The sequence below is a fragment of the Camelina sativa genome, chromosome 4, assembly GCF_030686135.1.
Source record: "Camelina sativa cultivar CO46 ecotype springtype chromosome 4, ASM3068613v1".
NCBI lineage: Eukaryota > Viridiplantae > Streptophyta > Magnoliopsida > Brassicales > Brassicaceae > Camelina > Camelina sativa.
In genome coordinates, this window is record NC_141883.1 from 6,712,255 (window position 1) to 6,739,021 (window position 26,767).

Below are 26,767 nucleotides of genomic sequence, written 5' to 3' on the forward strand. Positions count from 1 at the left end.
AAGAATTGGTCAATGCATTAAAGTATTATGTATACAACTAGTTGATATGTTAGTTCATATTCTTGCTTTGGGTCAGAATTCTCGTTAGCTAGCAACTTAATAAACAAAAATTACGTTTAAAAGACTAACAACAATTAATCGAAGCGTAAGACATAAATTATCATGGATACGATGGGCTTGGTTTCTTATTAAAAGAACAGAGAGGAACGTGTGTTTCAATATTTTGACGCTATTTCCACCTTCCATGGCTTAAAAAGCATAGGTGAATCATCTGCGAGGACAGCTCCAGGTATTTCTAAAAAGTAAAACAAAACCGTGAAATTGTGGTCTTCATACAAAACAAATATTTCTTTTTACATATATAGTTTGAGATGATGAGATTTAGCCTTACTTAGTTCAAGGATGCTATTTCATGTCGATGTCGATGTCGATGTCGATGTCGTTATGAGGGCTTTTTTATTTTATTTTCATCTATGTAATTAATTATACATAGTCCCTTTAATTAATCAATATAAAACCAGAAATTTTAGCACAAAAATAAAATAAAATGGGATATATAGTAATATAGGTATATATAAGAAACTAAGGATTTTGTATGTATCCTCAAATTTGCTTTTCTTTTAAAAAAATATTAAGTTTTTCGTTTTGTTTTAAAGTAAAACGTAAAAATTGTTATAGAAAATATTACCAACAATATATGAGGATGTGGATGTTGTCAATGAACAAAGAGGATGGGTCAACTCTAATATTGGAGTTTCATGGTCTACGAAGTAAAAAGTTAGGAGGACCTACAAGGGTTGTGATGAGCTCTGCAGTTTGGGCTCTGGTTTACAGAAGAAAAGCTTTCTATGGTCTACAATAACAAACATGAGGCTGCACTTGCAAGTATACTCAGGCGCATTAAAAGCATGCGTAGCTATAAACTCAATCTAGAGAGTAGTTTTGCCTGGGAAGCTAAGGATATTTATGAAGCATGTAGAAGACCTAGCTATAAGGCATGCATGGGCATGGCCTTCTTTTGGTGCACAAGTGGATGAGATTAATTATTTTTGTGAGAATATTTCAGAATAAAAATTGGAGATCGAAAGGATTCACTCATGTGTGGCGCATTGGGTTATCCGTCTTGGCTACATAAATTATTTGAGGATGAGGAGCTTCGCCTCATGTTAAAGAACTCTTTGGCTCGGTTCTTCTGAATTTATCTTTGACTTATTCGTTTGGTAGTTTAGGATAATCAATTTTCTATGTCTAAGTAATGTCCATCTTGGCTAATAGCAAAGATTTGTCTGTAATGACCCTATCCAGTATAATTTATTTATCTTCAGAAGAAAAAAGAAAAAAAAAACAATTGTTATCATGGATGGGCTCATGGCAATCGCAAGCATAACCAATAGTGAATAGACGATAGCCAATAAGCGAGATAGCATGAGAACATTATCACTAACATAACACCAACAACATCTCATCTCACTTATTTTTGTCTAGAAGAAGCAATGGCCACTTCAGCAATCCAACACTCCTCTTTCGCCGGCCAAACGGCTCTAAAGCCATCCAACGATCTCCTCCGCAAAGTTGGATCCTCCAACGGCGGTGGTCGTATCGTCATGCGTCGTACCGTCAAGTCTACTCCTCAGAGCATCTGGTTCCATCCCTAATCCCTCTCTCTTTCACTCATCTTTGTTTTTCTAGATAAGAGAATTTCCATTTTAACATGGTAGTAAACAATGAAAAGTGAAACTACGTACTAAAGATTGGTTTCGGTTCAAGATTCGACTTTTCATTAAACAAAAACAAAAAATGAAAATACACTTGAATTATGTGTAGTGCTTATTCGAATTCGGTTTCGCTAGGTTCTTTGGATATATTTTAACGACCCATTAGTTTTTGTGTCCTCATTTCTAGTATAGCTAAATGCCTAAATCAATCACCAAACCATTTAATTTTAGCATCTAACAAGAAAAACTTGTGACAGGTACGGACCAGACCGTCCGAAATACCTAGGACCATTCTCGGAAAACACACCATCATACCTAACAGGAGAATACCCTGGAGACTATGGCTGGGATACAGCCGGTCTCTCCGCTGATCCAGAAACATTCGCAAAGAACCGTGAGCTCGAAGTAATCCACAGTAGATGGGCAATGTTGGGTGCTTTGGGCTGCACCTTCCCGGAGATCCTCTCCAAAAACGGAGTCAAATTCGGTGAAGCCGTGTGGTTCAAGGCGGGATCTCAGATCTTCTCAGAAGGAGGGCTTGACTATCTCGGAAACCCTAACTTGATCCATGCGCAAAGTATATTGGCTATATGGGCATGTCAAGTTGTGCTCATGGGATTCATTGAAGGGTACAGAATCGGAGGTGGTCCTCTTGGTGAAGGACTTGACCCGCTTTACCCAGGCGGGGCGTTTGACCCGTTGAACCTAGCAGAGGATCCAGAGGCTTTCTCGGAATTGAAGGTGAAGGAGCTCAAGAACGGTCGTCTTGCCATGTTCTCAATGTTTGGATTCTTTGTTCAAGCCATTGTTACGGGTAAAGGTCCGATCGAGAACCTGTTCGATCATATCGCAGACCCTGTGGCTAACAATGCTTGGGCTTTCGCCACCAACTTCGTCCCCGGAAAATAGAGTTTGATCGGATCATTTATGTAAAGTTTTAACATTTATCAATGCATTTTAAGTATCCCTAAGGCCTAAACATATGATATTTCGGTTCCATATCCTCGCTTTCGCCAGAAATTTGCATTAGGTACCAAGTACTAACTTTTAGTACAAACATTAAAATAAACGTATAAGAATGTGGAACCAGATATTTTCATATTCTTGCTTCCTTCGGAGGCTCGGCAAGTGTAATTTTCATGTTTGAGTCATTGAGTGGTACAGTCAGTTGCTAGAAAGTCTGCTGTTCGAACAAAGCAGTAACTTTCCAAATTCAACAAGTTGTAAATGCTTGAGATGCATAAAATTATTTACAACTATTGAATTTGTTTACAACTGTTCCTTTATAAATGTTAGAACTGAAAGAAAACAAATACACTACACTGTAACTTGAAGATTCCAATCCTAAAAGGAGATAAGAATACAAGTCTTGCATATAACTTTCAAAATGGCTTCCGAACCAAATTTCTCCTCCACTATAAACGACTAAGAATCAAAATGTCCAAAACTATATACAACAGAATCGAAATTGTTATAGCAGCTAAATAACTGGGAAAAAAAAAACACAAAGATCTGCTGATACAAAGACCCAACCAAATGTTCTTGGAAGGCCAAATGTAACAATACACTTTTTTCTGTCTTCTCTTTTCTCTCTTTTCTTTTTCACATTCTACTATTGCAAAAAGGAAAAAAAAAAAAAATTACTTAGATATATATCTTTTGCTACCAACAAATATTAACGTCTCACGAATTGGCTAAATAGCCTAAAACGAAGGAAAAGATCACTAATACCAGATCCCAAGATCAAAAGATTTGTTTCTGAGACAAAAAAGATTACCTCACTCACGGATTTGTTCTGACTGATCTTCATCAGTTCCTGTAGCTACAATCGCCTCAGAAGCTCCTTCGATGGACTCGTGGTTACTTTTATTGTTATCGTTGTCGCTTTCTTTGGTCTCTTGTTTATCCAAAGTACTGTCGTTATCTTCAGAAACATTTGTATTCTCTAGATTTTCTGTAGAGGAGGTCTTGACTTCATCTGCTGGTTTTGGGTCATTAGAAGCGCACTTGCTTTTGCTGATAAGGTGGTAACGAGAAACAGAGAGACTATTACTATTGTTGTTGCTGTTATTATTGCTCTCTCTGCTGCTTTGACGTGTTACCCACACAAGCTGCAACATGTTTTCTTGCCAACACTTTGCATTAGCTAATGCTTTCTCGGCTGCGCTGCGTTTCACAAATGTGACACAAGCTGCACGGTTTTCGTTATCTGTTTCATGGTCCTTGCCACTACCAATGGACACATTGTCTTCGAGTTCCACTTTTGAGACTTCGCCATAATAAGAAAAATGTTCCTTTAAGACAGCAACCTAGAAGTAAAAAATAGTTCAAAGCATCGTAAGTCCGTCAAATACTTAATAATCCGGGTGGAATTTAATAGTATTTAGCCTATTTAATGGAAAGTGAGAAAGTTTTGCACATTCATAAAGAAGAAAAAGGGAAATGGGAGGACATACATCAGCTAACCCAGTTGGCAAAGGAGGAACCACTTTGATGGTCGTGGTGCGGTTATCCAACTTATACCTATTTGCCATAGGAGCTTTCAAACTTGTGGTATACGAATAAGGTCTCTGCTTCAGGTTTTTTGAATCAGGAGATGGTGTTTCTGTGCTTAGCTTGCAAGTGGAAAGTGGTTTCTGGATAGGCACTCTCGTATCTGTTGATGACTCTGTTTTTGGTGATGCAATTGCAGCACCGGAATCAGAGGCTGCGTCTACTTTAGCGCGCTTAGCATCTGGCTCATCTGCTTCCTCGCCCTTGACAACCGTACCCTGAGAAGATTAGCGCAAGATGATATTAATGTTGATCAAGTAAATAATTTCATCTGCATCTATGCGATATTTAGTAAGACAAGGTCATTAGAATGAAGACATCCTAAGCAAAAATAAATATATCACGACGCACATATGTCTACTCAAATCTTTGTGAACCAAACTCAATGCTATAATATAATCAGAAATCAGGTTTGCACTTATCTAGCACTGTACACTACTTCAATTTCCAAAAGACACTTCTGAGATTCAAATTTTCAGAACCCTAACTTCTACTTCTGCTTAACTTTCTAGAATTCTAGTGATTGCAAAATTGTAATTCTCCTTTGAAAAGGTATTACCGGGATTGAATAAAAAAAATGGAAAGAAATTTCGTTACTTGGTCGTACTTGTTTTTCAAGTGTGGCCAATTTTTTGCGGTACTCGTTACGCTTCTGCTCCAACATTTCCTGTTTTTTCCGAAGTGTCTCCTTCAACTGCTCAAGAGTGTCTGCTTTCTTCCGCTGAAGCAGCATAACCTTGGGACCACTAGTAGCAACCACAGGCTTAGACTGTTCAGAGGAGGACGGAGCTCCACCAGTGTGAAAGGCAGGACCCTTTGCCATGGAATTTACATGGTTGCTTTTCAAAGCTGCAGCAATCGGAAGTTGGTTCTGCCCTCCAGCAGCAGTCATACCACGACCCTTCATAGAAGCACCATTGCCAGTGGACAAGCCATTATCAGGTATACTATCTCTATTTGCCCACCAAAGTTTAATAAAGCGGTTACCCATCACAGCATCAGGAGCCCTGAGAGCAGATTCAGCTTCTTCACGTTTCGAGAATTGTACAAATGCCCGCTCACTATTCAATGGGATGTGAATATCAATAACTTTCCCAAACTTCTGAAAATGGGCAAGAATGAGGTCCCTTCTGTTGCTCTCGTGGGGAACATTATTCACAAATAGAGTCCGCATTGCCTTTTGAGTTGATTTCCTTGTATTGTTCATTGCATCATTTGAAGTACTTGATGAATCAACAACTTTTGTGACACTTTCACCGACATAATTTTGTTTACCATGTCGGGATATATTAACTGAGACCTCCTTTAATTGATCTTCAAGACCAGCTGATGAATTTAATACTGCATCAGTTTTCTCTTTCGAATTCGTTTGACTATTAGAACCACGCATTCTTCCCCAAACTGATTGACTTGTGCTTCTAGAATCTCGAATACCACATCCATTTTCAGCGCCATCTTGGTTATTGTCATCCACTGGAGCTACATTCTCATCAATCCCATGAGAATTTAGAGTAGATATTGCACCTGACGTTTCACCAGAACTGTTATTCCACAAAGGTTGATCAGGATCATAAAAATCAGTTCCACCAGCACTAGGATATGCATCCCCATAACCCAATCCATCAACAGTCATTCCAACCTCGTTAATCCTCCCATGAGCTCCTTTAGCATTCATGAAATTAGCACCCCCAAATTGTGCAGTCACCGGTTTGGAAGAAGCTGCCAAATGAGGTGCACCAGGGACTGAAACAGGAAGGTTAAACTGTGATAGACTCTGCACAATTGGAAAATGAAGAATAATTAATCACTTAGAGAGGTAATAAAATGGCAATTATAAGAAATTTATCATGCAGTACAAAGTATTTGCAGTTCAACAACCATGATGTCAATATATCATTAACATGCATCCAAAAATCAGAATGGAGTTTGGCTGTTTCTGATAGTCATGCCAGGTAAAGCTAATGCTGAATACATTAAAGAACTTAATTCAACATCACTGAGAACTACTATTGAAGGGAGTAAAATGGTCATACTATTATCACGCCAGGTAAAAGCTAATGCTGAACACATTTAAAAACTTAACCTCAACATCACTGAGAACTACTATTGAAGGGAGTAAAGTGGTCATACTACTAGCAACATATGCAAGAAACATAGATGTGCTGATATTCCAGCTCAGTGGAGGATCATGCAAATAGTTATCAAATATCTAGTAAACACTCTAGGTTCTATTGTGTTTTCTAGATAAATCTAATACCACTGAAGGCAAAAATAATCAAGAAACATACCTGAACATCGTCAACAACAATACGATTCATCCCATGCTCCATTGGACACATGTCCCCTCTGAGGCAGAAACCACGTTCCTCAAAGTCTCTGCATCGCTGTCGAGGAATACCCATGTTGAGTTGAGCATTTAGGGGAGGTCTTAGGGAACCTTGTAAGTGATGGAAACCATCCAAGCCACCATTTGGAACTCCAGGAATCATTCCAAAAGCAGGCCATGGTGCACTCTGAGCAGCTGAAACACCAGCTAGTCCCCTTCCTCCAAACATATTGGGGGCCATAGACCCGACTTGAACCATATGAGATGAGAGATCAACAGGATTAAACCTGGAATCACGCTGGGCCCAAGAACCATAGTTTCCTCTACCTCTACTAGGACCAGAGTCCCTTGAAAACATTGGGTTCGACCTCATTCTTTGATTATCATACTGTACACGTTGCCCTGATCCTGCCCCAAAAGGCCGCTTTTCTTGTTCACTAAACGAATTCCCATTTTCATTATGTCTATAATTTTTCCTGTATGGCCGTGAGAACCCCTGATCTGAAGAATCTTGTTCCAAGGACTGAGACCTCGCCTCTTCTTTCCTTCGGTGCTTATGGTTGCGATCGTCATCCTCCTCCTCGCTGATCTCATGCTCCTCCTCAGGGTCACTCATACACTCAGGTGGAGATAACACACTTTGCTTTGGAGAGGAAACAGAAAGTTCCATGAAACCACTTCAATAACGCAGAGCTTCCTTTATCTCTTCATACAAAACTCTGATACAAATTGGTATACACCATCAGATTATTGCACACACAACAAACAAAGAGTAACACAACAAAACGAACCCCTAAACGATCTAATTTGCAATCAATCCTCAAGAAAAACAACCTATATCTCATCTTCCCTTTAGTGATTACAAAGCAACGATCATCTCTCGTGAGATCACAGATTCATGCTTCAAATATACTATCGATTAAGCTCATAATTCCCACAACAACTCGATTACACTAACACATTAAGATAACTCCAGAAGACTAACATCAACAAGCATAAGAAACTTAGGCTTTAAACAAAGCTAGCGAGCTTCAGAAAAATTTATCAGAAACGGGGAAATAAATCTTACAGGTTCTCTGAAGCAATGACTCTGTTCGCTCTTCCTCACAGACCAGAAATTTCGGATTCAGGCTAACCCGACGGCGAAAGCCTAAATCAAAAGCAATGGATGGAACATTCGGGGAAGAAATTGGAGCGAGGACAAAAAAAAATAATAAGTAGTGACGGAGGGAGAGATCGTCAATGAAGATTAAAATCCACGGAGGAGATTGTTCGCCGAAGATGTTCAGGAATTGCTCAGAGAATCACAACGTCGCTGACGCTGATAGCGACTGGCCTCGGCGTTAGGGTTTGAAGGAGCTTGTGAAATTAGCTGAGAGAAGAGAGAAGAGAGAGAGGGGACTTTTTTGTTATCAAAATAAACAAGGCAATGCGAGGAGGAGACTTGGGAAATTTCGATTTGCTACCCCCAAGAGTTTATAAATTTTACATAATGACCCCAAGAGTTTGTAAATTCTTTTAGTTTCCTAAATTGATACTAAATTTATAAATTCAAGTCCTTCTGTGTTTTTAATTTTTATTGTTTTAAGACTTTAAGTGCAATATATATAATGTTACAGAGTCTATCTTATATATATATATATATAAATATATATATTAGATAAGGGGTGCAGAAATTAAAATTGTTGAAAAAAAAAAATTCTAAACCCTGAAATTTTTTTAAAAAATATAAAAAACAAATTATTTCCTGAAGTAAATATATTAATAATTTTAGTTAAAGAAAAAATAGTATTTATATTTACCTTTATACACTTATTTATTTTTTATATTTTAAATATATTATAACAATTATTACAATAATCTAAAGCTAAATTATATCCCACCAAAACTTTTTTCAAATACTCATCATTACAAATATTATTATTGTCAAATTTCAAGAACATTTCTCAACTTATTACAAAATATTTTACATGCAAAGAATTCATCAAAATAACATATAATTAATAACCACGTACAATTTCTGTATGTTTTACCATTAAAAATATGTTCTTATACCCAAAATTATTTTATTGTTAAAGTATGCTCTTTATCACCACCTAAAATGTCTTTTAAACAAATTAAACAAATTTTATGTTGCTTTACTTTCATTTTGGCATAATTATAGTTCTTACAATTACTAAAATTATTTTGTGACATAATATTTTTAACCATGAATTTTTTTACTCCAAAGATATTTTGGATGAACAACTGGTGAAAATTATCTACTCGAGTACAATGATTTTATGACCAACCCAATAAAAGTTTTTTATTGAGAAATTGAAGGAAAGTTAATATTAACATAATAAAAATAAAAATTTGAAAATTATAATCATGATGGTATATATAAGTCTTTGATAATTCAGATATACAAAATAAAAACTTTATAAACAATCCAAAACATGACATATGTTATAATCACGTTAAAGGATTGATGACTTGTTTACTCCTCAGAAGTATCGCATCGTACCAAAATTACTTAGAACTATGACCTCGTCTCAAATATTCTCGAATTGTAAATTCTCAACTTATTTCTACCTGAATCAAAAGTTCTCATATATTTCTCTATATACTTGGGTTTTAACGGTTTACGAACCAAATCTGATAAAAAAACATCATAAATCCGGTTTGAAACCAACTATAAAACGGTTTACCGTTCTAACTTCCCAAATTTCAAAATCGCTTCTCAATTACTCGATCAAGTAGCTTCTATTGAAGAACCTGCACGAATCAAAGACCCACAATTGATAAGAAAGATTATATCAGAAAAAAAAATCAAAGATCAAAAGCTTTTTATATAAACATGTAAATTTATGTAGATATAATGTTATTTTCTTAATTAGATGTCCTATTACATTTCAAAAATAATAATTCTTTTGACATAACTTATGTTATTCTTTTTAGATTTGTTATTCCATATTTATTGATTAATAATAATATATGTTTAATGAATTATTTTTTGTTTATACATGTCAAAATCTAATTGAGAAAACATGTATAATAATTAGCGTACAAATGAAAAATATGTTAGTTTGTTAATTTTCCTTTTTGATTTAGGAATTTTTTTTAGATATAAACATGTAAATTTTATGTAGATTTAATGCTATTATTTTTTTTTTAGAAAAATAATAATTTTTTAACACATGTCAATATCTCATCAGTATACTTGACACGTGTCATGATCCTGTTAATGGCTAATTTGAAAACCCAAATTTATATAACAAGATAATATTTTTGCAGCATTTTTCACAAATAAATCTTCATTTTTAAAACAATTATCATTTGAATGCTAATGTATTTAATATTAGTTACCAAAATTTCAAAATCAATTATATGGTAGATTTTAAAAGATAAGAAGATATTTCTACCTAATTCAAACATATATAAATATATGATTCTTTCCACTTTTATTTGAATTTATATTTAAAATATTTTAAATTGTTATATAATACTTTTAGTTAAACCATATGTACTTTGTGGAGAGAGGGACGAATCGAGGAACCACCTATTCTTCGCTTGCCCTTTCTCTTTTACCGTCTGGTCCGAGATCACTCATCGGTTGCTACCCCGTCAGCTCAGCCCAGACTGGTCAAGAACCTTAGCTTCCATGTGCTCAAACCGTTACAGCCATAAAGAGATGACACTGCTCCGTATAAGGTCTTCCAAACTACTCTCTACATGGTTTGGAGAGAGAGGAATGGGCGGGATCATGGCCAAGTTTTCACACAAAGAGAGGAATGGGCGGGATCATGGCCAAGGTTTTCACACAACAACCGCCTTGGTTGGCACTATTACCAAAGCCATTATCAACTGTATGTCTGTATCACGTCTCTGAAAACACAACCAACATCGAAACTTCATGGCTTGCAAGTACGATGGGACGAGCTGCGACAATGATATGTTATTAGCTGTTTCAGTTTTCTTTTATTTGTAATCCTCAGTTCTAGGCTGCTCTATTTTGACTGATTTGTTTCAGTCTACTACACACAATGTATAGCTTCGTTCACTATATATAAATTTCACATTTCTTAAAAATAAACAATCCCATCATCTAATATACAAACTTGCATCTAGTCACTATATATACTAGTGAAAACTATTCTAGGGAAAAAAAAGTGAGTAAAAACATTTAAGTGGTTATATATTGATTAATACCCATGCTAATTAAAATTTTATTATATTTGATACATGTCAAAAACTAATTTACCAAGAGCACAAGACCATCTTTAATGTATATCTCCGTTTAAGTAACTCAAAAATAAAGTATGGTTTTTCTCTAATGTGTTCCTCTATTTTTTACACCAAAATAAAGTTAGAGTAAAAAAAAATAGAGATGAGAATAGAGTTACTAAATATAGAGCAATCTCATCATTTTTTCTATTTTAGAGTAAGATATAGAGTAGTAGTTTTGACTTTAAAATAGAGTGGAGTTACCGATGCCCTAGTAAAATTAGCATATATAGTTTTGTTATTTTGTTAGTTTTTCTTTTTGGTTAACGAAAAGAAATGTTGAAAAAATAGATATAAAAATGTAAATTAGTATATAAAAATATATTTATTTTCAGAAAAATTCCCAAAAACACATGAACTTTTTAATATTTGCCAAACAGAACATGAACTTTTTTTCACTGCCAGAAAAATACACAAACTATTTTTTAGCTGAGAAGAAAAACACGAACTATTACTTTTTCTAATTTCTCCTCGTCTATGTTAAAACTGTTAACAGTGTTGTAATAGTGTTCCTATTTTTGGAAAAAAAATCCAAAAACAAACCTAAATTATTTAATTTTGCCAGAAAAACATATGAAGTTTTTCCGTTGCAAGAAAATTACGTAGATAAAAAAGATTTTTTTTTCTCATTAACAATTTAAGGTGGTCAGAGCTCATACTTCATCTACTCTATTGATCCTCATACATAGAAGCCTTGTTTAAAATTTGGAGATTAAACGAGGATTAATAGTAACAAATTTTTTAGGTTTATTTATTATATTAATAATAAAATAAAATATATGTTATTATATCAAATATAAATAGAACATATCAAATAAAATAGAAAATATCAAATAAAATAGAAAATATAAACTTTTTTAAAATTGCGGTAAATACATCAAAACATATTTTTTGAAGGGGTTCGTCATTAATCGTTTTATGAGAGAATCTCTAAAACAAAGGTCTTTGGAGCTCTCAGGAAATTTAGAGTTTTAGTGTTGATGTAGTCCCAAAATTTCTAAAGTCTACGTAGATCTAAGAGAGTATAAGAAGCTATAAGTTGTGACCACCTAATATTGTTAATGGAAAAAAAAACTTTTTGATATGCAGTGTGTATTTTTCTGCCAAGGAACAAAAAGTTTAGGTATGTTTCTGGAATTTTTTCCAAAAATAGTTACGAATTCACGAGTCGTTGACGTAGTAATAGATACGAGAATAAATTAGAAAAGTAATAGTTTGTATTTTTTGTCAGCTTAAAAATGGTTCCTAATTTTTTTTTGGCAACAAAAAAGTTGATGTTTTTTCTCTCAAATATTAAATAGTTTGTGTTCTTTTGAGGGAATTTTCCGTGATTATTTTCAAATTTTATTAAATAAAAAAAAAACTAAAAATGTTTTGACACAAGCCAACATCTAATGATCAATAGAGGTGACATGTACCACAGGATTGTATTAATGATTAACTTTAAAACAGAACTTTATATATTTAATGTTTTTTTTTTTGGAAAAAGTAAGGAAATTGTAAATTTAATTCAAGAAAGATAAAGAAGAGAGATATTTTCTTTTATTGAAAAAGATTTACTTCAACTATAAGAAAATCAACAATATTGCCCTAAAGTTTTGCGTTTACTAACAATTCTCAAGATCTCGCCCCCCAACATATATGAGACGTTTCGTATCCAATCTTCTCCCTTTAATTGATCGAATCTTTTCAATTCTTGATCGTCTCCTCCAAAGATTACTCTTATTTTTTTCTTCTTTTTGTCAATCCATGGATGACGAATATATGAGCTTGGAGGAGGAAGAGGAGGAAGAAGAAGAGGATTATGATTATTCCTTGGATGAGCAGGAGTACTGTTACAGCGATGAAGAGTCAGATTTGCAACACGTATCCTCGAAAAAGCCTACGAGCCAGGTGATCACTAAAGAATCTCTTGTAGCAGCACAGAAGGATGTTTTGGTTAGGGTTATGGAATTGTTATCGGTTAAGGAGAACCAAGCCAGGACACTTCTTATTTATTATCAATGGAACGTTGATAACTTGTTCTCTGTGTATGTTGATCAAGGCAAAGATCGTTTGTTTTCTCTTGCTGGTCTTACTGTTTTCGATCCTCGTTTGGTTACATCGAATGGTGGGACGATGATGAAGTGTTGCGATATCTGCATGGAAGATGATTTACCAAGTAATATGATGACGAGAATGGAGTGTGGTCATAGCTTTTGTAATGATTGTTGGAAGGGACATTTCACTGTTAGGATCAATGAAGGTGAGAGCAAAAGGATTACATGTATGGCTCATAAATGCAACGCTATTTGCGACGAGGATGTTGTTAGGATACTCGTTAGTCCGGAGTTAGCTGAGAAGTTTGATCGTTTCCTCACTGAGTCGTATGTCGAAGATAACAAGATGGTGAAGTGGTGTCCAAGCACACCGCATTGCGGGAACGCGATACAAAAAACGGTAGATGACAGCAGCGAGGTTCAGTGTTCATGTGGACATCAGTTCTGTTTCAGTTGTCTGAGTGAGTCTCACTCTCCTTGCTCTTGTTTGATGTGGAAGCTATGGACTAAAAAGTGTGCCGACGAGTCAGAGTCTGTTAACTGGATAACAGTTAACACAAAGCTTTGCCCCAAATGTAGCAAACCTATTTCAAAACGAGATGGTTGCAATCTCATGACTTGTAAGTGTGGGCAGCATTTTTGTTGGCTGTGTGGTGAAGCTACTGGAGTCAACCATACTTGGACGACTATCGAGGGCCATAGTTGTGGTCGGTACAAAGATGACAAAGTAAGGCAATTGGAGAGAGCCAAAAGGGATTTGGACAGGTACACACATTACCATTACCGCTACAAAGCACATACCGATTCATCCAAGCTAGAGGATAAACTTAGGAAGAGTGTCCTTGAGAAGGCAGTGTTGAATTCTGAAACCAAGGATCAAGACGTGTTTAAAGAATACAGTTGGGTTACAGATGGAGTGAACCGGTTATTCAGATCAAGAAGGATCCTTTCGTATTCATATCCTTTCGCGTTCTACATGTTTGGGGAAGAGCTGTTCAAAGATGAGATGAGTGATGAAGAGAGAGAGATAAAGAAGAATCTGTTCGAGGATCAGCAGCAGCAACTTGAAGGTAACGTTGAGAAACTTTCCAAGGTTTTAGAAGAGCCTTTTGATGGATACTGTTTTATGGAAGTAGTGGAGATGAAGAGACAACTCAACAATTTGAGTGCTTTGGTCGATAAACTCTGCAAGCAAATGTATGAGTGCATTGAGAATGAATTGTTGGGCCCAATCCAATTTGGAGTCCACAACGTTGCACCTTATAGGTCAAAGGGAATAGAACAAGCAACTGAGTTTTGTCCTGACAAATCTTCTGATTGTGGTTCAAGCGGATCTTCGTAGATCATGAGAAGTTATTATTTTGATTATATAAGTTTATTTGTTTAGTTTTCCCTTTTCAGTAGTCTTTGTTTCATAGACAGATGATGCAGTGTTATTTATGGTTGGCTCTTCTTAATGGCGTTGTTTTCTTAATGGGTTCATCATAACCATTTTAGGAGGATGCAAAACCATCTCTAAACCCATCACAACTCACTGTTAAATACTTAACCTAGTTACCCAAAAATCTTGCAAGGCCGGTTCACATTATAGAGCAGGAGCTACAATGTGTAGAAAGGGATGAGAGTTGTGACTGGAAGAATTAGAGTATTTATTATAGGCATGGCTTAACAATGTGCAAGCATACATATATATATATATATATATATATATGTCATTTAACCTACTATCCTAAGTCCTAACTAATGTGATTATATATATTATTTACAAATCATTCATATGAATATGGAAGATTTAATATCCTTATACAATGGTTCGAGGTCCCAACGCAAAGTCCAACAATATAATTTTCTACTTAAAAAAAATTATAAACAGATAATAGTGGTGGATCAGATCCAGATTCAAATTTTAATTATTGGGATATATGTCTTTCTAGTTATCCGATTTTGGTTGATATCATATGTTGCATCCAAATGGAAACGGATACGTAGAAACATAACATTTCGAAAACACAAAATGATTTTTTTTTCTAAAATTAGAAAATAGAAACGTGTGTATACATATATATATATATAATAAAATACCATACATAAAAACTATATTGAAAGGAATATTTGAAATAGCACAAATTCAAAACATAAATATTAAATAATTAAACTAAAACACTAGTAATATGATATATTTATATGTATCATGAATTCTTAAATTTTCAAATTGTATTAAATTTTCAAACTAAAAAAAGAGTTTCCATCGCATTTCCAAAATAGAAACCATCGTGTTTTTAGAAAAAGATTTTTAGGAATCGTATTTATGTGTTTCCACGAGTTTTCACTTCCAAAAACGTTTCGGAAACGGAAAATTGACCTCAAAAAGAGTTTCCATTCAATATAGTTAATATCTATATTCTGATATAGATTCATTAAAAGTGGAAATTTAATTTGAAAGAATAGTATGATAACTTTTATTGTAAATGTTTTCAAAAGTTATATTTGATGTGTTATAAAAAGAATATTTTTCATATAAAAAAATAATATAATAATTTAAAAACATAAAAAAAATATTTCACTAATTTGGATCAAATTTCGACCGATTCAAGATTTGATAATCTGAACCCGGATCCATTTTTATGAAGTAAAACGGCGGGGATCTCAAATAATACACATACACAATACCAATTATAATCTACAAAAGTACAAATGGTGAGGTGGAAGTATAAAATAAATAAAAAAATCCCAACAAAAGAAAAACCGTCTGGATAATAACACCAACTAGGTACCGACCCGCACGTATGTGCGTGATTAATTTAAAAAACTATGTTTACTATAAGTTTGGTTTCATCCAGTTTGTGATTTTTGAAATAATAAAGGTTTCAGCATAAATTAAGATTCACAAAACAACATACATGAATCTAATGTTTACGAAATTAGTGATTAATCGGAATTGTATCAAACTTGTAAACTATGAAACGGATAAAAACCATCAAAAAGACTAAAACTTCTCGAAACGAATGACCTAAATCCTTAAGCGGGTCAAACCCGTCTCGGTAGCCTTACTCCATAAAGGGTATACTATTTGTTACTCCAAAATATTTTAAAATGCTAACAAAAAAAAAATTGTAGTTATTTTAGATTTTGTTAATTTCGGTTTGGCATATATATTTAAGGAAAAAAAATCGTTATTTAAATTATATTTAAAATCTATTCAGTTTTGTATGTTAGGTAATATCAAATCAAAAATTATGTTAATGAATATATAACTAAATTTAACATGTTTACATTTATAAGTTTTTGAATTTAATTGTCCAATTTTGATGGTAACAAATTTACCTTTAATATATTTGAATTTAAATTTAGTTTCTTGAAATTGGATAGTTTGATTTAAATAGTTTGAGTGATTTTAGGGATTAAATATCTTTATAGTTAGTATCATTTTATTTATACTCAGTATCATTTTACATTGTGGGAAAAAAAGTTAGTAGGGGACATTTTCAGTTTACTTTACAAAATGATTTGTAACAATTATAAGGAATATTTAAAGATAATATTTAAATAATAGGAAACAAATGACTTAATTATAGGAAATTCTCCTTAAATATCGTCTTTACTTTTGAATATTTTTTAGTTATGTGATTATTATTGTTTATTTGATCATCAGAAAACTTTGAACTTGATAATCATCATATTTGATAATTTGATCATCATCATATTTTTTACCAATTAAACTGTGAACTTGATCATCATAAAACTTTGAATACTTACCGAGTAAAGGTTCCCAATTGATAGAGAATACTGTTTTTCTTTTTTTGCTGCCACTGTTTTTTCTCTACATTATAAACAAACTTAGGAGGATGTTCATCATAAATAATATTTGTAAAAGATTGGTATTGGCTATTACGCTCGAACCATAACTAAAAAAGACTCACGTAAAGCTTAGTGAAAGAAGGCATATGAAAATTGAAGATGAAGTTTGTTTGTTTTTTCTTGTGAGTGTTAGGAAAATTTTATTTATAGGTGAGGATAGGTATGTGTAGGGTTATCGTTTATGCACTTTTTTTTGTGCAAATAAATACAATCGCACAAAGATGTAATTAATTAGAAAAATTAAGGGGATTTTGCAAAAATGTGCACTGAGCTCTGTAATGCTGACACATCAGCTTTTTTAGTGAGAATGCTTGTCTTTTAATATACAGGGATACATAATCAAACTTAACAAGTTAATCATCAAACTTGTAGTTCACCGACCAGTCTCTAAAGTGAGTTCTACGTTTAGGAGAAAAATAATAATGAAGAAAAAAAAAACCATGTTTACATTTTGTAGTAGAAGAAAATTAGAAAATATATAAAGATGCTCAAACTATAAATAAGGACATCTCAAATTCAATTAGAAAAAATAAGAGACGTTTACTTTAATTTAAAATAAGGAAATAGTTAATTCCATCTATAAAAAGGAACCATACTGCCCTATATATAAAGTTATTGAGTCCAACAAAGTAACAATTCTCTCTACAAAAGATCTCGCCAAGTGTATGAAACTTGTCGTCTAACTTCATCGTCTTCATAACTCTCGCGCTCTTGGTCGATATTTTTGCTCTGATCGTCTCTTAATTATTTTGATCCATGGATGACGAATATTTAAGTTTCGAGGAGGAAGATTATTGCTACTCTGAATCCGATGATCATGATCAGGAGGGTTGCGACGAGGAAGAGTCGGGTTTGCAACACTCTAGAAAACCTACGAGCCAGGTGATCACGAAGGAAGCACTTATAGCAGCGCAGAAGGATGTTTTGGTTAGGGTTATGGAATTTTTATCAGTTAAGGAGAACCAAGCGAGGATACTTCTTATTCATTACCAATGGAAGGTTGATAAGTTGTTCTCTGTGTATGCTGATCAAGGCAAAGATTTTTTGTTTACTTGTGCTGGTCTTACAGTTTGTGACCCTTGCGTAGTTAATTCGAAGAGGAAGAAGAAGGAGAAGACGAGTAAGAAGACGAGTAAGAAGACGAAGAAGGCGAAGAAGACGAGGAAGTGTGATATCTGCATGGAAGAGGTTTCATCAAAACATGCCATGACAAGAATGGAGTGTGGTCATAGGTTTTGCAATGATTGTTGGAAGGGACACTTTACTGTGAGGATTAATGAAGGTGAGAGCAAAAGGATTAGATGTATGGCTCATAAATGCAACGTGATTTGCGACGAGGATGTTGTTAGGAGACTAGTTAGTCCGGAGTTGGCTGAGAAGTTTGATCGTTTCCTCATTGAGTCGTATGTCGAAGATAACAAGATGGTGAAGTGGTGTCCAAGCACACCGCATTGCGGGAACGCGATACAAAAAACGGTAGATGACGACGACGATGAGGTTGAGTGTTCATGTGGACATCAGTTCTGTTTCAGTTGTCTGAGTGAGTCTCACTCTCCTTGCTCTTGTTTGATGTGGAAGCTATGGACTAAAAAGTGTGCAGACGAGTCTGAGACTGTTAATTGGATAACAGTTAACACTAAGCTGTGTCCCGAATGTAGCAAACCAGTTGAAAAGAGGGATGGGTGCAATCACATGACTTGTATTTGCGGGCAGTGTTTTTGCTGGCTGTGTGGTGAAGCTACTGGAAAGACTCATAGCTATCGGAGTATCGCTGGTCATAGCTGTGGTCGGTACAAAGATGACAAAGTAAGGCAACTGGATAGAGCCAAAAGGGATTTGGACAGGTACACACATTACCATTACCGCTACAAAGCACATACCGATTCATCGAAGCTAGAGAATAAACTTAGGAAAAGTATCCTGGAGAAGGCAGAGTTAAATTCTGAAACCAAGGATAATCGAGCCGTGTTTAAAGAATACGGTTGGGTTACAGATGCAGTGAACCGGTTATTCAGATCAAGAAGGATTCTTTCGTATTCATATCCTTTCGCGTTCTACATGTTTGGGGAAGAGCTGTTCAAAGATGAGATGAGCGATGAAGAGAGAGAGATAAAGAAGAATCTGTTTGAAGATCAGCAGCAGCAACTTGAAGGTAATGTTGAGAAACTTTCCAAAATTTTAGAAGAGCCTTTTCATGAGTATGATCATAAGGAAGTAATAAATATGAAGAGTCAACTCATCGACATGAGTGCTTTGGTTGATACACTCTGCAAGAAACTGTACGAGTGCATTGAAAATGATTTATTTGGTTCAGTCCGATTCCACAACATTGCACCTTACAAATCAAGGGGAATAGAACAAGCTCCTAAGTTTTGTGCTTCTTAGGCTTGTGGTTCAAGCGGATCTTCCTCAAATAAGTTTTAATTATTTCTCTTGTTTTACTAGTTTTTGTTTCATAAACAGATGATGCAATAGAAAAAGGTTTTTTTCCCCCCCGTTATGGTTCTCTCAGTCTAATGCTCTTGTATTTTTGGTAGTTTCACAACCATTCCTTTTTTAATTTGTCAGAACTTTCGGTAAATAAACAAAACAGCATGCAGTTCTTGGTTTGAAGAAACTAATTTTTGTTCTAATTATCCATTCATCTTTACCACTATCATTAGTAATTACTATGTGCTCTCTAGGAGCCTAGAGACTCACCAACATTGAGTTTTGTTTTAAGGCATGTATATGAGAAAGTCACAGAAAAGAGAAGACGCTTTTGAATCCAAGAAAAGAATCAGATTCTTTGGACTTACCTGCAAGTGTTGAGCATAATCCCTTATTCTTCTCTAAGCTTGTGCTGCTTCCCTTGACCATCGAGATATCAAAAGACAGAATTTCTGTAGGTGCATCAGATGTGATCCTTGGCCTTTTTTTTGAAGGACTAACCAATAATCCATATGCTCTATACGGACTTATCTCTGTGTTGCTTCCTTCTTGAGAACATATGGCTATAGGATCTTCGGTTCTTGATGTGATGACTACCGGAGAGTTCTTGGACCTTTTCCTTATGTAGTTGAATATTGTTTCATCCGAGAATGGTCTTTCTTTTTCACCTTGTCAGATCCATGGGAGGTCACAGTCAGACTTTAAGCAAATATTTATAAACGCAAAATAGAACTTCATAATGAGTGAAGAAGATTTATGCACCAGTTTTGTCTGCAAGGCTTGCATAACCTGGGCTAGTAATTTGCTGTGCACTTTGTTTGATATCCTTAGTTCTTGTAGGTAAACCAAGCACAGAATCATACTGAAATAGAGGATCGAGTTCAGGAGAATTCTCCACTAAGCTTTTCCTTTTCAGAGGTGATTTTCTTGATGCTGGAGAAGTTGGATTCAAAGTGTTCAATGAAGGAAAACACTTGGCTTTTTCGCGTATGTGGTCAAAGACTGTATGTTCATTGATAATGACACAGTCATCTTCTTCCATCGTCACATAGGGCTCTTTCTCTGTAAAGAAAGAAAAATGGTGAATAGAATACAAAGCACACAAAAGAAAAAGGATTTAAATTTGTAGTGAGCATCTAACCTTCTTCTGAATCCTCATCTATGAGCTTGAAACTAGGCCTGAAGAAGGAAATCGAGCAGTTGAGGAGAAAGTTGTAATCATGAAGAAACTGATAAAAGGACATTTTTCTGAGCAAGAAAGTATATAAAATGCACTCACATCTCATCTTTCTTATCCTTCCGGGTTGAAGGTCCAGATGTAGCTGGGTTGTCATCATCTACTATGCAGGCATCCACCATAGGAGGATAATAGTGAGGCAGCCTGTTTTCGCTTCTGTAATTTATTTTGTTGTTGTTTGCCTTCTTCAGTAGAAGTGTTTCATGGAGGTCAATACCAACTACAATAACAAAAGCCCAGATGTAAACACACTTGGTTTGTTACTTATTTCAGTGTCTTACTTACTACATGGTCATCAAGTTTTGCTACCAAACCAGATGTGTTATTTAGAAGACTTAACTGTATTCTTCGAAGATGAGATCAGCCTTCACAGTCGCCTTTGCTTGTTGATGAGGCCTTTCCAGGAGAATGGTTACGCTATATGGACTAGAAGAAGGCAACAAAAAGGAATGAAGTATTGCAAATCTTAGATGAAGTTAGACGAAGATTGGCATCGGGATAATGATGATAGAGTGGCTGATAGGTAAACATACCTGGAGAAGTCTTCCATTCTGCTACCATTAAAATATTACTGATTAGTTACGTTTACTTAAATGTCTTAAAAGAGGATTACGTGAAAACAAGAATGTTGTAATAGAAGAAGTTATGGTTTATCATTGGTTAAGTGCTCATCACCTTATTTTCTCATGAAAGTGGATACGATTCTCTTCATCTGAACCAACAATCTGCCAGAAAAGGATACAGATTAGTAGCTTATCTAGTAGTTATCACTTTTTCATGAGCGAATCAAAAAACTATTCAGAGAAGTGGAGGTGCAGGTACAGTATCTTCAGTAGAGTTAGAGTATAAATGCAGAAAGCTAAGGAAACTAACCATGTCAGCATAATGGCGTTTTGTGGATTGGACAGGTTGTGATAGCCGTGTCAATGTGACTGCTAGTTTAGATATCCCTTGCTTCTGGCAGTCAACTTCCTCGACCTTGATTTCAACTTTAGGAGGTAGGGATGATAGAGACTCCTTGATGGTATTTCCGAAAGGATATTTTCGACCGGTAACAATCTCTATCCTTCGTGGATCAGCTTCAGCAAGGGCTTCAAATGACCTGACTCCCATCGAATGAAGTGCCTAGCAAAAGAAGGCATTTAGACAAAAGGTACCAAGAAAAAAAATTCACTGAAGCATCTGGTAAAGTAAGGTGCAGTGAACGAGTATAAAGAGAAAACAGAGATGAAACCTTTGCTGTAACCATTCCAATGCCTGGTAATTGTTTCAACAAATATGGGCTGTCGTCCCAGAGCTTTTGATAGAGTGATTTTGCTAGAAGAGTTGAGCTAAGAGTTCCTTTATAATTCTTTTTGTAAATAAAGTACTCTTTCATGCATCTGGCTATTCTGGATCCGTTCGAGCAAATAGAGTTAGCATCCTGAGACAAAAGTTTCAATGTTCATATGCAGAGCTAAGAAGTAACCGTGATCAAGTGATAGACAGAAGCCATGAATATAATATTGGTGGACCTGAGTCATGGATAAATCATGGATTGAAGGATCCCCAGTCAACCAATCATTTGCAAGCAGAAACAGTTTCTCTTCTCTGGTTTGGATGCGTTTTTTCCGCTTTCCTTTATTATCGTTGATGTGGAATCTGAGCCTCCCTTCTCTATCTGCATTTACATCATTTAATGTCTTCTTTTCATTGCGTCTGAGCTGTATCCCTTCATTTTTAATATAAACATAGATTAGTACATTCATCAAGTAAAAACAGAGTTATGTACCAAAGCAGATTTGACTTACAAGATATCTCTTCAGCACGACATACTATCTGAAGGGCCTCATTCAAGCTATAGCCCGTCGGTGCATTAATAATGTACTTCATTGTGTCAAACTTTAGATAATACTTTGTCATCAGCCTTCCGGGCTCTACACAAGAATGAGAGTGCATTATATTTTGAAATTGAAGATATGAAATCATATATCTCAGTACCTTCTGGTTTCAAAACAAAGCCGTCTGTGTCAGTCCAGATCATCTGATAGTGGGAAAGCTCATTGATCTTCTGAAGGCAAAGCTCTGGTAGGAAATAGCAAAAATGAGAACTCCCAAAAGGAAAAATGGGTAAACTAACTAAGTCAGTAGGGCACCTTGCAAATGCTTCTCTACTCGATCTTTAGGAATTCCTTTCTTAATAGCATAATTCTCTGGATTCTGTCCATACGAACTTCCAAGTTATCTGTACCATATACGATTACCTGAGAAATCATTGACAGAGCATATGAACATACCTTTTTCATTCGGACATACAGGTATGAGCATTTCATCCACTCAATTGCCCGTGTAATGTCAGAGATAGTGAGTTGAACTATTTCTGCGGTTAGGTGCTCTATTAAGCATGGCAGCAATCTGGAACAAAATAAACAAAAGAGTTTTTGTTTACGCCAACAAATAGCTTCTAAGAATGTGTAAGAAAGCAAAGGGTTTCACAAAAAAAAGTTTAAAGGCAATACTTACTGTGATTCAACAACCTCACATCCATTTAAGAGATTCTCATATAGATGGACCTGTAATAGTTTATTAAGTTAAAAGCAGACAATATTAGAGAAAAGTAAAATTAAAGTAAGTGATTCAGCCACATGAGAAAAGTTTCAGTAAATAACCGTCTCTCGTCTTGTCATAATAATAACCATTCCCGTGTCATCAAATGGAGGTCGACCGGCCCTGCCACACATCTAGAAAAGAGAGATTACTTATCCTGCTAGCAATATATTTTTAGAACATATTCCAGTAGCTTGTGAAGCTAATCACACTGCAATATAACATTTAGAAAACTATAAATCCTCAAATAATTTACCTGTAGTAGTGTGGAACGATCATATTCCATGTAGTGACCTTTTTCCTTATTGCTATATGGAATACAAATGTCAGTGGATACTGGATATTAACTTTTAAATTCCAAATATTCACTTAATGGACATATCTATGCAAAGACGTACAAATGTTGAGTTGATTTTATGACAACTGTATGTGCAGGCAGGTTGATTCCATGGGCAAGAGTGTTGGTCGCGCAGATAACTTGGATATCTCCATTAAGGAAGAGCCCTTCTACGAGGCTGCGGTCCTTTTGGCAAAGTCCACCATTGTGATAACCAACTAATTGGGACATTTTGGTACTATTCAGTTTGCAGACAATGCTGAAGCAAAGGAACAATCAACTCAGAAGAGTGAAATAGACCATACCGCCTTGGAGGATATAAGATTGCATTTGTTTGTCACTGCACATTGGCGAAGCCTCCCTTAATCGTTCTAGCTGTTCTCTGCTTTTAATAAATGGATTTGAGTAACCATAGGTCATTGCAGTCTGAGCAAGCTTTTGTGCAGCCTCTTGAGCGCCTTTTCGTGTTGAGCAGAATACCAATGCAGATTTTCCTTTTGAATATTGCATTAAAATATCTGAAAATTCATAGGATTCCTCAACAGAGTGGTATAAGTTACAACCTAAGAAAGAAAACAATAACGGAAGAATCTTAATCATGATAATTGCAGCTTACCATAGATATAGTTTTGGAGGCGCTGGATATGAGAAAATATATGAAAAGAAGACAAGAATTGATTTAGTTTCTGTCTTGGAATATTTGACAAAAGAGACGAGGGGATAAGGCTATCTAAATCCAAGATGCAGAAACTGTATACCTTTTCAAAGAGGAAGTCATTCTTGGCAGCTGCATAACCTGTATAAAAAAAGACAGTTAACATTATCTTACAATTCATGAAAACAAGAAACTCATCAACAGCTAACCAAATTCATCATCTTAACACTTAACCAAACAAAAACAAAATGACTTTTGAGATGAGACAGGTACCAAAAACTTTAGTTGTCAACTTAACAGGTCGCATTTCTTCGCCAAACCTGTACAACATGGGAAGGGAAACAATGATGAGACTGATAAAAGTTACCCACATAAGGACATAGTTCTCTGAAAATTAATCCATTAGTTACTTCTTAATTCCTGCGGTAGGAACCTTGAGCCATTCAGCTGCAATAATTGAATAAGTATTACCACTTTAGTTGTTTGAAGCAAGTATTTTTATTTTTTACTTCGAAGTAGAGTTAACAAAGCAAAAAACATTATACAATCTACAGGGAATTGTGAGATTTATCTTACCTAAATCCTCAATGTTTGGGATAGTAGCTGAGACAGCCAGAAGACGCACGGAGGCTAAAGGACTTGACCTTAGTTCATGATTGCTAGAAAGAATCTTTATTCTACTGACTATTGCTTCAAGAGCAGCTCCACGGGGATCATTCAGCAGGTGAACTTCATCAATGAGCACAAGCGCAATATCACTGAAGAAACCTAAGCCTCCACTGGTAACGCGATAACGGCTCACTGCATCAAATTTCTGCAGGAAAACATGTAAGCTACAGAAACAATAGAAGAGATACAAGCATGTACTTTGTGTAAATACGGAATGAAATATCATATAGTACGTGTGTTCCGGCTATAAGCATGGGGCAACAAGAAGCTATAAACAAGTTCCAGACAGTAAATACAGACAACAAAAGAGAAATTGATATATGACCTCAGGTGTAGTCAAGATAATATCTGCGTCTTGTATATTCCTTGTGCTGTAGGTTTCATTATCACCTGTCAGCTCCAAACAAATGATTCCCCATGAATTAAACTTATGATTCCAATCACGCAGCTTCTCCTGTACTAAAGCCTTGGACGGAGATATGTAAACCTTGACACCAATAGGTAGAAGAACCCAATTAAACTTCTAGGTAGCAGCAAGTCCAATATTGATATATGTATTGTAAAAACAAAGGCTCAAAAGCTTACTGTTTTAAGAGCTCCTTTAGCATGAAGAAACCTCCCTTCCGTAGAGATGGACTTAGAGAGGAGCCTCAAAATACACAGTTCAAAGAGAACGGTTTTACCACTTCCCGTAGGCGCTGAAATAACCATGTTGATGTCGGAGTGAAAGCACAGTGGAAAGCACTCGCTCTGAAGCGAGTTGAAGTATCTGAACACAGAACAATCCAGAAGCAACACAAAGCAAAGTGTGGATTAACAAAGTATATTATAAAAGAATCATGATATTCCCAAAAGATATCATGTATGTAAACCATTCCTTGAGTAAGCAAAACACAACATCTGAAGCAAGCACTAGACTAAAAGCTGAAACTAAAACATCAAAACACTAAATCTCAAGTTTATAGAGATCTCACCTGAAGCTAAAAGCTGAACGGAAATTTCCAGGCAAATCAGAGACAGATTTGAGCGTGTGAGTATCCATGACCAAATTGCTAATAAGAAGATCTGTAGATTCCAATAGCGTGAAATCAGAACCCTAGGCCTAGATAGAGATCACTTCATGAATCTATCGGTACAATCAAAAACACCAACAAAACCATCATCATCCACAAGATCTGCTCCGATCAACGATTGAAATTTCTAAATTAATCGCCAAGCTCAAACTTGTAAACAGATTACGCTAGCGAAATTTCAGAGAAGAGGTATGAAGAAGCCTATGGAATTCTTAACAAGTCGGAGATCGCAAACTACTCTCCGATTGAAACCGATCACGAATCAAGCAAATACAATTGCGAAATTGAACAGAGAATCAAAAAAAAAATCTCACCGTTAAATCACCATTGAAAAGCTTGCGCGAGACCAAACTTGAAGAGCAACGATCTCTGAGAGAGAGAGAGAGAGAGAGAGAGAAGGCCGTTGTAGTGAAGACGAAACTAAAATTAGTATTTTTTCAATGGCCAAAAACGCTCAGATAAAAAAACGTCACGCAGTTTGGTCTTTTTGAAAATTTGCAAAAAACTCATGGGGTCTTCTAATGACAATTCATAATATTCGGGTTGATTATGATTTTTTCTTTTTCTATGGGGGGGGGGGGGTCATTTTCATAAATATATATCGCTCCTTTCTCGTCGTCGGATTATGAAATTACTGCAAATAGTATAAATCTTTAATCTTAATTTTCTTATAACGATGCTTCGTTTAAATCAGCTATGTGATGGACTAAACTATATAATATGATGTTTGTTTTAAGGATCTGTTTGTAGTTTCTACTTTCGTGTCAACCGCTCGGAGTCGCTTCTTTCTCACAAGTGTTGTTTTCACCGCTCCTCTATTACAAAGGTAAGAAAAAATTTACTTCTCCAAAATATTGATAATCACATTGTTATTGATGCCTTCTCAATACAGGTAAAGACTGAAGAGATCAATTAGCTACCCTGCCCAAGTACAAAGCTCACCGAAGCATCGTGTTACTACGTTATGCTAGCTACTACGTCTCACCCCATGAGGAGGAAACATCATCCTTCTCCTCGTCAACA

The 26,767-nt window shown here is 35.4% G+C and overlaps 4 protein-coding genes and 1 pseudogene across 14 annotated transcripts; 3 read left to right on the forward strand and 2 right to left on the reverse strand.

Annotated features, from left to right (window-relative positions):
- Positions 1–1,442: 1,442 nt before the first annotated feature.
- LOC104780014 (chlorophyll a-b binding protein 2.4, chloroplastic) lies at positions 1,443–2,714 on the forward strand. The gene is made up of 2 exons (XM_010504473.3): positions 1,443–1,642; positions 1,973–2,714. The coding sequence occupies exons 1-2, from the start codon at positions 1,494–1,496 to the stop codon at positions 2,622–2,624; spliced, it is 801 nt and encodes a 266-aa protein (XP_010502775.1). The 5' UTR covers positions 1,443–1,493; the 3' UTR covers positions 2,625–2,714.
- Positions 2,715–2,952: 238 nt separating this feature from the next.
- LOC104780015 (zinc finger CCCH domain-containing protein 41) lies at positions 2,953–8,040 on the reverse strand. 2 transcript variants are annotated; one of them, XM_010504475.3, is made up of 6 exons: positions 7,664–8,040; positions 6,557–7,313; positions 4,876–6,042; positions 4,172–4,486; positions 3,493–4,024; positions 2,953–3,324 (listed from the first exon to the last, which is right to left on the reverse strand). In XM_010504475.3, exons 2-5 carry the CDS (start codon positions 7,262–7,264, stop codon positions 3,494–3,496), a joined length of 2,721 nt encoding a protein of 906 aa, XP_010502777.2. In that variant the 5' UTR covers positions 7,265–7,313; positions 7,664–8,040; the 3' UTR covers positions 2,953–3,324; position 3,493. The 2 variants fall into 2 exon arrangements, with proteins under 2 accessions (XP_010502777.2, XP_010502778.2); XM_010504476.3 differs by having other exon boundaries at positions 2,953–3,327.
- Positions 8,041–12,484: 4,444 nt separating this feature from the next.
- LOC104780016 (putative E3 ubiquitin-protein ligase ARI3) lies at positions 12,485–14,356 on the forward strand. The gene has a single exon (XM_010504477.2). The coding sequence runs from the start codon at positions 12,502–12,504 to the stop codon at positions 14,239–14,241; it is 1,740 nt and encodes a 579-aa protein (XP_010502779.1). The 5' UTR covers positions 12,485–12,501; the 3' UTR covers positions 14,242–14,356.
- Positions 14,357–17,467: 3,111 nt separating this feature from the next.
- LOC104783634 (putative E3 ubiquitin-protein ligase ARI4 pseudogene) lies at positions 17,468–19,532 on the forward strand (annotated as a pseudogene). Its single transcript, XR_015596616.1, has one exon. The product of XR_015596616.1 is annotated as a putative E3 ubiquitin-protein ligase ARI4 pseudogene (transcript).
- On the reverse strand, positions 19,361–26,252 carry LOC104780017 (ATP-dependent DNA helicase homolog MER3). Of its 9 annotated transcripts, none has more exons than XM_010504478.3 (28): positions 26,059–26,252; positions 25,646–25,736; positions 25,257–25,440; positions 24,997–25,158; positions 24,579–24,816; positions 24,413–24,449; positions 24,276–24,322; positions 24,106–24,143; positions 23,964–23,985; positions 23,653–23,865; positions 23,409–23,565; positions 23,267–23,318; positions 23,073–23,144; positions 22,927–22,976; positions 22,701–22,818; positions 22,560–22,623; positions 22,405–22,488; positions 22,215–22,340; positions 21,939–22,135; positions 21,659–21,847; positions 21,298–21,549; positions 21,100–21,149; positions 20,958–20,975; positions 20,765–20,850; positions 20,467–20,644; positions 20,329–20,366; positions 19,950–20,249; positions 19,361–19,855 (listed from the first exon to the last, which is right to left on the reverse strand). In XM_010504478.3, the coding sequence occupies exons 2-28, from the start codon at positions 25,711–25,713 to the stop codon at positions 19,497–19,499; spliced, it is 3,399 nt and encodes a 1,132-aa protein (XP_010502780.2). In that variant the 5' UTR covers positions 25,714–25,736; positions 26,059–26,252; the 3' UTR covers positions 19,361–19,496. The 9 variants fall into 9 exon arrangements, with proteins under 9 accessions (XP_010502780.2, XP_010502781.2, XP_087366140.1 ...); XM_010504479.3 differs by having other exon boundaries at positions 25,646–25,797; positions 26,059–26,200; XM_087510014.1 differs by having other exon boundaries at positions 25,646–25,846; positions 26,059–26,166.
- Between the last annotated feature and the right edge of the window lie 515 nt (positions 26,253–26,767).